Source organism: Mobula birostris, chromosome 2 (assembly GCF_030028105.1).
Source record: "Mobula birostris isolate sMobBir1 chromosome 2, sMobBir1.hap1, whole genome shotgun sequence".
Lineage (NCBI taxonomy): Eukaryota > Metazoa > Chordata > Chondrichthyes > Myliobatiformes > Myliobatidae > Mobula > Mobula birostris.
This window is the reverse complement of record NC_092371.1, coordinates 86,300,978-86,313,614: the sequence shown is the minus strand read 5'-3', so window position 1 is coordinate 86,313,614 and position 12,637 is coordinate 86,300,978. Positions and strand designations below refer to the sequence as shown.

General features: G+C 45.6%; 1 protein-coding gene across 1 annotated transcript in view; it reads left to right on the top strand.

Annotated features, from left to right (window-relative positions):
- LOC140208653 (embryonic polyadenylate-binding protein-like) overlaps nt 1–12,637 on the top strand; it is a 49,912-nt gene that overhangs the window by 19,958 nt on the left and 17,317 nt on the right. Inside the window, exons 8-9 of the mRNA XM_072277501.1 lie at nt 3,989–4,252; nt 5,910–6,000. Coding sequence (XP_072133602.1) covers nt 3,989–4,252; nt 5,910–6,000 — 355 coding nt within the window. The remainder of the gene's footprint in view (nt 1–3,988; nt 4,253–5,909; nt 6,001–12,637) is intronic.

Sequence of the window (12,637 nt, the reverse complement as noted above, 5' to 3'; positions counted from 1 at the left end):
AACACTGTGGACACACTGTTGGTGCTGGAATGTGTGGCAATGCTTGTGGGCTGCCCCCAGCACATCCCTCTGTTGTGTTGGTTGTTAATGCAAAGGACGCATTTCATGTTTCTACTTGTGACAAATCACAATCTTAAATCAAATGCAGTCACGCGTAATTGGCACAAATTAGTTGGAAGGTAGAGGATTTGGAAGTTTTTAAAAAAAAAAAAACCCCACGGAGCAACTAAAAAAATCATTAGAAGGGAAGAGATGAAATATGAAGGCAAGCTAACAAATAATAGCAAAGTGGATAGTAAAAGTTTTTTCAAGTATGTTTAAAAATAAGAGAAATGAGTGGATATAGGACCGCTAGAAAATGAGGCAGGAGAAATAATAACGGGGGATAAGTTTATCATTGGTTGAACTTGGTTAATTCTTCATCATTATATGCTCGTCATTCCCTCCTACAATTTAAAGTGGTACATAGGGCTCATGTCTAAAGACAAGCTCTCTTCGCAGATATATCTCCTTATTGTGACAGATGTAATAATGGAGAGGCTTCATTAATTTATGTGTTTTGGTCATGTTTGAGCCTTGAAAAATATTGGAAAGATGTATTCCAAACTTCTGTACTTTTAAAGTTAATTTTAAGCCCAATCCTTTGACTGCCTTATTTGGTATTGTTGAGGAAAGAGCTATAATTTTGGAGCCTTCTCATTTGCGGGTCATGGCTATCCCTCGAGGTCGAGGATGAAGGTCTTCATTTTGAAGAAGTGGCCCACAGAGCAAAGACGCCTGTGCATGTATTTGTTTAATGTGTACTTGATGTTGCACTCCAAGAAGCACACGATACTTCACAAATCAACCAACTGATTCCAATGGCATGGAAACCACAACGATTGGAGCTGATGGATTTGTTGCAGCCTTCATCCGCCTTCACAGCCATTAAGTTCGAAGTAACTTTGTCCGTCTGTTCCACCGTTGAGGTCTTGGTTGGATTCTTCTTTCTCGCCCTCGACCTTACCGCCATGGGTGACCCTACCAGGAGCATAGCTCCAAACGGCATCGCTCTCGGGATCAGAGGACTACACAAGCTTCTCCACCACGACAAGGTGACAATCCACCGAGAAGCATTTGCGGACCCTGGCTTTTATTTCCCTTATGGCTAGGAGGGTGATCTTGCTTAAATGGAAGGAGGTTGCCCCCCCCCACACATGCTCAATGGTTATGCGATGTTATGTCATGTTCAAATTTAGAGAAGATTTGTTGTTTGATTTCTGATTCTAACCAAGATTTTCAAATGCTATGGGGACCCTTTCTGAACTATTTTAAAAATCTTTGAATTGTTATTAAAATATAGATCTGGGCTATTATTATAAAACACTATATGGTAAAGTACTCCTTTTTTTCACCAACCAGCTTTGTCTTGGTAGTGGGTGTAGATTTTTTATAATATTATTAACCATATTATATTTCATAATTCTATTTTATTTGATCATGAATATGGAATACCATGACTGTATCAGTGTGATTTATATATAGTGCATTTTGTGCTCTTATTTTGATTTATAAGTACCCTTATGAATTCTGTATTTGTGTGTATGAAATTTAATAAAAATATTAGGAAAAGAAAGAATAATGGGAACAAGGAGAAGGCAGATGAACTAAATGAGTATTTTGCATCGGTCTTCACCGTGGAAGACAATAGCAGTGTGTCAGATGTTGAAGGGTGTGAGGGCAGAGAAGTGAGTGTAGTTACTATTACAAGGGAGAAGGTGCTCAAAAAGCTGGAAGACCTAAAGGTACATAAGTCACCCAGACCAGAGGAACTGCACCCTAGGGTTCTGAAAGAGGCAGTGTTAGAGATTGTGGTGGCATTAGAAATGATCTTTCAAAAATCATTGGACTCTGGCATGGTGCCAGAGGACTGGAAAATTGCAAATGTTAATCCACTCTTTAAGAAAGGAGGAAGGCAGCAGGAAGGAAATTATAGATCAGTTAGCCTGACCTCAGTGGTTGGGAAGATGTTAGAGTCAATTGTTAAGGATGAGGTGATGGAGTACTTGGTGACACAGGACAAGATAGTACAAAGTCAGCATGGTTTCCTTAAGGGAAAATCTTGTCTGACGAACCTGTCGGAATTCTTTGAGGAGATTACAAGTAGGATAGATAATGGGAACGCAGTGTATGTTGTGTATTTGGACTTTCAGAAGGGTGCCACACATGAGGCTGCTTACCAAGTTAAGAGTCCATGGTATTACAGGAAAGTTACTAATGTGGTTAGAGTATTGGCAGATTGGTAGAAGGCAGTGAGTGGGAATAAAAGGATCTTTTTCTGGTTGGCTGCCAGTGACTAGTGGTGTTCCACAGGGATCGGTGTTGGGACCACTTTTTATGCTGTATATAAATGATTTAGATGGTGAAATAGATGGCTTTGTTGCCAAGTTTGCAGATGATATCAAGATTGGTGGAGGAGCAGGTAGTGTTGAGGAAACAGGTAGAATGCAGAAGGACTTGGACAGATTAGGAGAATGGGCAAGAAAGTGGCAAATGAAATATAATGTTGGAAAATTCATGGTCGTGCACTTTGGTAGTAGAGATAAATGTGTGGACTATTTTCTAAACAGGGAGAAAATTCAGGAATCTGAGCTGCAGAGGAACTTGGGAGTCCTTGTGCAGAACACCCTGAAGGATAACTTGCAGGTTGAGTCAGTGGTGAGGAAGGCAAATGCCATGTTAGCATTCAATTCAAGAGGTCTAGAATACAAGAGCAGGGATGTGATGCTGAGGTTCAGCCCCATCATTGAGTATTGTGAACAGTTTTGAGCCCCTCATCTTAGAAAAGATGTGCTGGCATTGGAGAGGGTCCAGAGGAGGTTCACAAGGATGATTCCAGGACTGAAAGGGTTATCATATGAGGAACATTCGATGGCTCTGGGTCTGTACTCGCTGGAATTTAGAATAATGAGGGGGATCTCATTGAAACCTTTTGAATGTTGAAAGGCCCAGACAGAGTAGATGTGGAAAGGACGTTTCCCATGATGGGAGAGTCTAGGACAAGAGGGCACAGCCTCAGGATAGAGGGGCGCCCTTTCAAAACATGTGGAGAAATTTCTTTAGCTGAAAGGTGGTGAATTTGTGGAATTTGTTGCCACATGCAGCTGTAGAGGCCAGGTCGTTGGGTGTATTTAAGGCAGAGTTTGATAGGTTCTTGATTGGACATGGCATCAAAGGTTATGGGGAGAAGGCCGGGAACTGGGGTTGAGGAGGAGACGGGGGGGAAAAAAAAAGGATCAGCCATGATTGAATGCGGAGCAGACTTGATGTGTCAGATGGCCTAATTCTGCTCCTATGTTGTGTAGTCTTAACACAGTCAGTGAGGAGAGGAGAAGCCCAAGGCTCTGTTTCTGTGACGTATCATTCTCTGGGGGGAGGGGGTTAACTGGTCCAGCGGTTCCCTCACTGGGAGATCTGTTGACTAGGTGGTTGATGGTTGCCGTGGCCCTGAAGGGCTCATGTGACTCGGAGTTCAAGTTTATTGTCATCTGAGTGTACTTGCATGTATACAACCAAACGAGGCTGTTGCCCCAGACAACAGTGCACCCATAAAGATATGTTACACAGCACATAAAACAAAATACTACCATTAATAAATATAATTCAAAACACATGCAGTGTGCAACACAGGTAAAGAGTAAACAGCTCACTGTCCTAGTGATGAGATCTCAGTGGTTGCAAGGTATTCATCAGTCTCACAGCCTGAGGGAAGAAGCCGTTACCCAGTCTGACAGTCCTAGTCCTGGTGCTCGTGTATCTCCTCCCTGATGGTAGTGGGTCACAGAGATTGTGGGATGGACGGTGGGGGTCTACAACAATAATTTGGGCCCCTCGTCTACAACTCCAGGTAAGTGTCACAAAGGGGGGGGATGAGAGAGACCCCAGTGATTTTCCCCCTCAGTATTTTTACATTCCTCCAATTTATCACCCCCCCCCACCCCCCACTCAGGTAATGACAGAAGGAGGCCACAGTAAAGGTTTTGGCTTTGTCTGTTTTTCATCGCCTGAGGAAGCCACCAAGGCCGTGACGGAGATGAACGGGCGGATCGTCAGCACTAAGCCCCTCTACGTGGCCCTGGCGCAGCGCAAGGAGGAACGCAAGGCACAGCTCACCAACCAGTACATGCAGCGGCTGGCCAACGTGAGGACGCTGCCCAGCCCGCTGCTGGGCTCCCTGCTGCCCTCCGGGTACTACATGCCCTCTGTGCCACAGGTATGTTGGGGGTGGGGGAGAGAGAGGTGGGGGCAGGTGGAAATGACTTTCCAGTCCTAATGAAGAGTTTCGGCCTGAAATGTCAACTCTTTATCCTCTCTGTAGACGCTGCCTGACCTGAATTCCTCCAGCATTTTGTGCAGAGGGCCTATTTGTCTCCTGAACAATTTGGTCAAATGGATTCCCTCACTGGGAGGGGAAACTATTGATCGGGTGGTGGTCAGACCACACCAGGAGTTTTGTGTCCCTTATCTAAAAATATTTGCTGGCATTGGATGTTCACAAGCATGATCCTGGGAATGAAAGGGTTAATATACGAGGAGTATTTGATGGCTCTCGGCCTGTACTTGCTGGAATTTAGAGGAATAGGGGGAGATCTCATTGAAATGTATCAAATACTGAAGGACCTAGAAAGAGTAGATGTGGAGACAATGCCTCTGCAGACGGGGCTGGGCAGCTCATCCAGGAGAAGGAAAACTCTGATCTCAAACCCTACCTGTGGGGAACGACAACCCTCTCATCTCAAACCCTACCCGTGGGGAACGACAACACTCTCATCTCAAACCCTACCCGTGGGGAACGACAACACTCTCATCTCAAACCCTACCTGTGGGGAACGACAACCCTCTGATCTCAAACCCTACCTGTGGGGAACGACAACACTCTCATCTCAAACCCTACCCGTGGGGAACGACAACCCTCTGATCTCAAACCCTACCTGTGGGGAACGACAACCCTCTGATCTCAAACCCTACCCGTGGGGAACGACAACACTCTCATCTCAAACCCTACCTGTGGGGAACGACAACCCTCTGATCTCAAACCCTACCTGTGGGGAACGACAACACTCTCATCTCAAACCCTACCCGTGGGGAGCGACAACCCTCTGATCTCAAACCCTACCCGTGGGGAACGACAACACTCTCATCTCAAACCCTACCCGTGGGGAACGACAACACTCTCATCTCAAACCCTACCGGTGGGGAAGGCCTCAGGAGTAAACAGAGGGGAAAGTCGGGAGCCGGAGTCTCTAAGGCAGTCTTACATTGAGTTCAACACTGGCAACTCCTGCGACGCTGCTGGTGCCAAACTCTATCGGTCTCTGCTGTTCCTTTGGATTCGTCAGCTGTGTGAAGAGAGGGAGCTGGCTGCGCGGACAGCAGCTTGCTCTCTGTATTGTACTGCCCTGGCTTGCGTCGACAGCTAGGAAACAAAATCCATGGTCGACTGCAACTGGCAGAGGCATACAGGGATGATGCTTTCAATGGTGGGAGAGTCTGGGACCAGAGGTCATATTCTCAGAATAGAAAGACCACACTTTTGAACAAAGTTGAGGCAGAATTTCTTTAACCGGAGGTGGTGATCCTGTGAAACACTTTGCATGGACCTGTGGAGACCGAGCCATTGTGTACGTATAAAGTGGAGGTTGATGGGTTCTTGATTAGCTGGGGCATCAAAGGTAATGGGGAGATGGCAGAAGAGTGGGGATGAGAAGGATAATAAATCAGCTGTGATGGAACAGCAGAGCAGACTAGATGGGCCGAATGGCCCAATTCTGCTGCTATGGCTTTTGGTGTTGCTGAAGATTTCCAGCATCTGCAGAATTTCTTGTGGTTGTTTGTGTGTCTGGTGTTTAAATTCCGTTTGTTTTCCCCAGGTTCAGAACCGCACTGCGTATTATGCTGCCTCTCCCGTGAACTCAGTCCGACAGTCCCAGCGCTGGGCAGCTCATCCTGTTCGACATCCCAGTAAGTAAGGCTTCAGTACAACCTGGGAATTTACCTGGGGAGAAGGGAGTAACCATCTCAACAAAATAACTATTTTTTAAATCCAAAAACAACACATACGCATTCATCCTATGTTCAAAAATACCTGGCACAAACCTTCACTTTTCCAGTTGGTTGTTTCTAGCCAATAAGCTCGTGGGTTCCCTAGATCCAGTTGCCACGTGGCTCAGCAGCCAATCATATTAAAGAATCCTCACAGGTGGAAAAAGCACCAATTTCACTCATGTTATATTAGTGTAACGTTTAAAGATTAGAATGTACACAGGTGGTGAGGTCGGTTGGATGCAGAATAAATGGTTTATAATTGTCACATGAAAAGCTTGCATACTGTTCATAGAAGGGCCGAGATGGCCTGTTTCTGTGCTGTAATTGTTATATGGTTATACAGATCTTCACACAGTGCACTGAGGCTGTCAGAAAACACACAATTAACGCAGAATAAGTGTTACAGGGAGGGTGCAGGCAGACAAGAAGGAACAACTTTCTAAGGAAGCAGACTGTGATGAAGGATGTGCTGGGACACATCATCGGTGATGTAACCTGGGCTTGTTGGGTGTTTGTCTTTCGACATCAGACACCAGGTGACTCAGCCAGGGTTGATCAGGTCCTGGCTTGTGTCCTGACGGCTCTAGTCCATGGGTTACTCCTTGATCCACAGCCACCTGGTGGCTCTCTAGGCAGCTCCAGTGGTTCTGGTGGCTCATCTCTTTGCAGTCCAGGAAGAGAGTAGGTTTTGCACAGCAAGCAGTATTGTCCAACAGGGCCATTCAGTGGAGTAGAAGCAGTTATTGTGTGTGTATATATATATATACTGCAGTCATCAGAATACCTGTTTTTATTTATATATATATATTTTCTGTTGAAGATGTGAGATCATGGGCTTTTTTTTATTGTTTTCGAATTGGGTTGTGAATGAGCCGCTCTTGTAAGTGTTTGCTTTAAATTTGGAAATGCTGGGGAACTCCAGTCTAAAAGCAGTTACTGTTCGGGGTCACAGAGACCAGGACAGGAAAAGGTCCTTCACCCCAACTAGTCTAAACCAACTGCCCTGTGAGCTCACTCTGTCTCTCTGAGTTTGGCCCTCAGCCTCTCCTCTCTGTGTCTACTTGTCTAGATGGCATTTGAATGTCGTTAGTGTGCTCACCTCAAACACTCATTCTGGCAGTTCATTCCAAGTACACACTGCCTCTTGTGTGGGGGGGAAAATTGAGGGACTTTTAAAAATAATTAAAAAGAATTTAAATCCCTACTTCTGACATTAAACCTCTAGGCCCCCTCGAGGTCTTGGATACCTCTTTCAGGTCCCCTTCAACCTCATACCTACCTGGGAATAAAGTCCAGTTCTATTTGATCTTTCCTTGTGACTCAGGCCTCCAGGTTGGGGCAACACCCAGTTAAGGTATGCCATGCAAATTTGGTGTTGCCTGCATTGGCTCTGGGCTGCTTTATCTCAAGGCTGATTAAAGATTAGCTTTATTTGTCACATGTACATCGAAACGTGCAGTGAATTTCATCTTTTACATTGACCACCAACATGGTCCGAGGACGTGCCGGGGCAGTCTGAAACAGTCACCAGATTTCTGGCACTGACATGGCATACCCATAAATTACGAACTCTAACCCATACGTCTTTGGAATGTGAGAAGGAACAGGAGCACCTGCAGGAAACCCACGTGGTCATGGGGAGCTTGCAAACTCCTTACAGGCAGTGGTGGGAATTGAACCCTCACAGATCACTGGCACTGTGAGGAATTGCACTAACCACTACGTTTGCACTTCTTAAATTTCCGTGACTGGCGGAGAAAGCTCTACAGCCTCCGGTCATGGGAGAGGGCTGAGTGCCGAGGCCACTATCCATCAGCTCCTCGGGATCCTACACCACTCCTCTGCCCTTTACAGTGGCCAGGTACCCCACCAGTGACCATGGGATAACACCGGATCATCTGGAATAACACACAAACTCCGCGCTAGAGGTCGGGATCGAACCTGGGTCTTTGGGAGTCTGTGGAACAGAGACTCTACCTGGTGTGCCTCCCAGTGCCTACACATTCAACATGTGCAAATCCTAGTAATGGCTGGCACTCTCTGACCCAGCACCCTTGGGACCTGACTGGTGGAGGATCACTGAAGGTGCCCTGACCAACCTTCCCCTGGGCTGGGGAGCTGCTCCCCGTAAGCAAAAGATTCTGTAGGTGATGGAAATTCAGAGCAACACACACAAAATGCTGGAGGAAGTCAGCAGGCCAGGCGGTGTCTGTGGTGGGGAATAAACAGTCAAAGTTTCAGGCCAGGACCCTTCATCATCAAGGCTCTTGATTTGGAATGTTAACTCTTTATTCCTTTCCAAAGTTGCTGAGTTCCTCCAGCATTTTGTGTGTTTCTCTGGATTTCCAGCATCTCCAGAATCTCGTGATTACAAGCAGGCAACGTTCTCTTTGGGTACAGGTGGTGTGTGGGTTCCAAGAATACTCCGTAACCAAAAGTTTCCATCAATTGTTGACTGAGATGACAAAGGTTGGTTATTTAGATGCAGATTAGTACAAATCTTAGTTAATCATCTTGGTTAGCATTTGTTAAATAGTGTGGATCTGAACCATAGATCCTGAGTTGATTTGTTGGAAGACGGAATGACAGATTGTACGAGTTCCCAACCTGTTTTGTGCCATGAACCCCTACTGTTAACAGATTCTGTTAACCCCAGGCTGGATTGAAGAGTTTTAACTTGTTTACCAGAATCTGATGAAGCTGATGTGGAATACAGATTCCCTGTTATTATAAAATATTACATCCATATGGATGATCTGAACACTTTCAGAAGCTAATTTGGGGGAACTGGACAACTGCCAGGTCCATAATTCTTCGAAAATGGCGTCGCAGGTACATGGGGTCATAAAGAAAGTTTTTGACAAATTGGCCTACGTGAATCAATGTATTGAGTACAGGAGATGGGATGTTATGTTGAAGTTGTATAAGACATTGATGAGGCCCAATTTGGAATATTGTGTGCAGAGAAAATTTACAAGGATGTTGCTGGGACTTGAGGGCCTGAGTTATAGGAAAAGGCTGAATGTGTCAGTACTTTATTCCCTGGACCGAAGGAGAATGAGGGGAGATTTAATGGAGGTATACAAAATTATGTGGAGTATAGATAGGGTAAATGCAAGAAGGTTTCTCCCACTAAGGTTGGGTGAGATTAGAGCTTGGGGTCAGGTTAAGGGTGAAAGGTGAAATATTGAAGGTGAACGAGGGGCAACTTCACTCAGACAGTGGTGAGAGTGTGGAACGAGCTGCTAGAGCAAGTGATGCATGCAGGCTCGATTGTAATGTTTGAGAAGTTTAGATATGTACATGGATGAGAGGGATTTGGAGCATATGATCCAGATACAGGTCGATAGAGTTAGACAGAATAACAATTTAGAACAGGCTAAATGGACCTAAGGGTCCATCTTTGTTTTGTAGTGTTCTTCGAATTACTCATAGACTGACCACCAGAGGGCGGTCTCGACCACAAATTGTCTGATCCATGGAAACGAAGGAGTGAACGGAGGATGGATTTTGATTTGAAATCAATTTATCATTCAGTGTTGGAGGTAATTTTCCCCTTGGCTGGGGTGTCCACAACCAGGGGAATGTCTTAAAACAAGGGTTAGACCATTCAGGCCAGAGGTGAGATTATTTTTTCATCCAGAGGGTGTTGAATCTGATGAATTCTCTACCCTAGAGATTCATTCAGGTCTGGATTATTATCACTGGCAAATGTGAAATTGTTGCTTTATGGAGCCATACAGTGCAATACATTAAAAATTACTAGTTTACAATAAAAATATAAATAACAAACTGCAAAAAGAAAGCAAAATGGTGAGTCTCATTAACAGGAGATTCTGCAGATGCTGGAAATCCAGAGCAACTCACACAAAATGCTGCAGGAGCTCAGCAGGGCAGGCAGCATCTATGGAGAGGAATGAACAGTGGCAGGTTTGAGCTGAGACCCTTCATCAGAACTCAACCTGAAACATCGACTGCTTACTCCCCTGAACAGATGCTGCCTGACCTGCTGAGTTCCTCCAGCATTTTGTGTGTGCACATGTTGCAGAAATAGTGACGTGTTTGTGGACCATTCAGAAATCTGATGGCAGAAGAGGGAAAAACTGTTCGTAACAAGCTGAGTGTGCCTTCAGGCTCCTGTACCATCAGGAAGGAGGTAGTAAAGAGACTGTGTCCTGGGTGAAGGAAGCTCCAATGATGAATGTGCCCACCTTGGGGCAACATCTTTTGAAGATATCCTCTGGGGAGGCTAGTGCCCATGATGGAATGGTCTTTCTCTATCTTTAGAAAGCTTGGAGGAAACAGCAACATCTGATCATTGGGAGGCTTTTAAAAATTCAGAGTCGGCATGTCCACTCCCTGTGAGAGTAATGATGGTATGATTGAGGAATCTTGGTTAACACAGGAAATTGAGGGGATTTTATCAGGAAAAGGAAGGAAGCTTGCGTTGGGTGTAGGAAACTGGCATCGAGTGAGCCCTTTTGAGATTTGGAGATTACAGGAGATGATGATAAGAGGGTGGAAGAGGAACATAAAATGGGCTTGACTAGCAGAATTAGAGAATTCAAAAGCCTCGCTATAAATACGTACAGTATATTGGAAGCAAGAGAATAGATTGGGATAAAGTAGGGGACTGGAAGGGAAGTCCTTGTGTGGGGCCAGGGGGTATGTGTAGTATTCTGCACATTGCTACTCAGCAGGGTGTTTGGTGATCTGGGGAATGTATACTCAGATAGTCTTGGGGATGAGGAGGCATTAGAGATATTGAGGCACGTTAAAGTGGACAAATCCTCGTGGCCTGATGAAACCTATACCAGGAACAGTGATTGCTGGGTCTCCAACGGAGATTTTTCCCAGTACCTACATCCTCGGGTGAGATACCAGCAGCGTGGAGGGCAGCCAATGGCCTCGGATCAAGGAAGTGGTAGGGATAAGCCAGGAAACTACAGCCCCTGTGTAAGCACTAGGGGCTGGAATCTTGGGAACAGGATCACTTGGAAAGCTGGGGGGATTAGAGGGAGTCATTGAGGTTTTGTGCTGGAGAGATCTTGCTTCTCAAATCTGATCTTTATTTTAAGGAGTTACTACTGAGATCACTCAAGTTCAGTATGATGTTCTGCTAGGCAGTTGTCTATTGGTGGGTCCCCAGGTGAACAGAAGGCAAGGCAGTAGATTTGGTATCCAAGTACTCCAGACCTTTGAGATCCCACACTTCTGGCTGGTCTGGAAAGTTCAGGCACATGACATGGAAAGTGGATCCAAGGGGGGGGGGGGCGTTGGTGGTGGGAGGCAGAGAGTAGTGGTGGATGATGCTCCTTCTGACTGTCAGGGGAGACCAAGTTAGACCTTTGTTTGCATAAATAACTTGAATGAGAATGTCTAGTTTGACCGCACCAGGATGAGTACAGATGTAAATGTTCACAGGGATACAGAGAGACAGAGCTGAGCAGGAATATCAGACGGAGAGGTGGCAGATGGGCTGTAATCCAGGCACGTGTGAGGTGATGCATTCTGGGCTGATTAACACAGCCCGGATATAGTGGCGACCTTGAATACATTGATGTACAGAGGTACACAAAATGCTGGAGAAACTCAGCAGGTCAGGCAGCACCTGTGGAAAGGAATGAGCCACTGATGTTTTGTGCTGAGACCCTTCATCGGGACATAACAAAGTATCCTGGCCTGAAATGTTGACTGTTTACTCTCTTCCATAGATGCTGCCTGACCTGCTGGGTTCCTCCAGCATTTTGTGGGTGGGCCACTCTGGATTTTCAGCATCTGCAGTATCACATGTTTGTGATGCACAGAGGCACCTTGTGGTCCCTGAAGGTGGGGACATGGGGAGGGGTAGGTAAGATAGTGAAGAAGATTTAACTTGTATGCCTTCATAGTCGGGAGTAAGAGTTGGGATTGGGATAGGGATAGGATATCATATTGCAACTACATCACACCTGCAATTCTCAGTGTGGTTCTGCTTGCTACACTTTTGCACATTGGTTGTTGGCCAGTCTTGTTATTCATTGTTTTTCATAAATTCTATTGGCTTTCTTAATTTTGTTGCAAGATCGTGCAAGAAATTGATCTCGGTAGTGTGTGGTGATATATACTTTGATTATAAATTGACATTGAACTTTGAAAAGGTGTGCCAATGATAGACTGCAGAAGAGACTCCCCAACGTTGCCTGGCTTGAAGAATTTGGTGACGAGCAGAGATCTGATTGGCTGGCTGAGAGGGGGCCTTGAAAGAGATTCATAAGAGGCATAGATGGGGTCAAAGTGCATGGCTTTCAGCCCCCAGGCAGGTGATTGGAAAGGCCATTTAAATGGCAAAGTGGACACGATTCTGAGTGGACATGGGACATAGAGCATTACAGTACAATACAGGCTCTTCCAGTCACCATCTTGTGCTGACCTTCCTAGCCATAGAAAAACACAGTACAGAAACAGGCCCTTCAGCCCATCTAGTCTGTGCTGAACCTTTTAAACTGTCTACTCCCATCAACCTGCAGCGAGTCCATAGCCCTCCAAACCCCTACCATCTACGTACCTATCC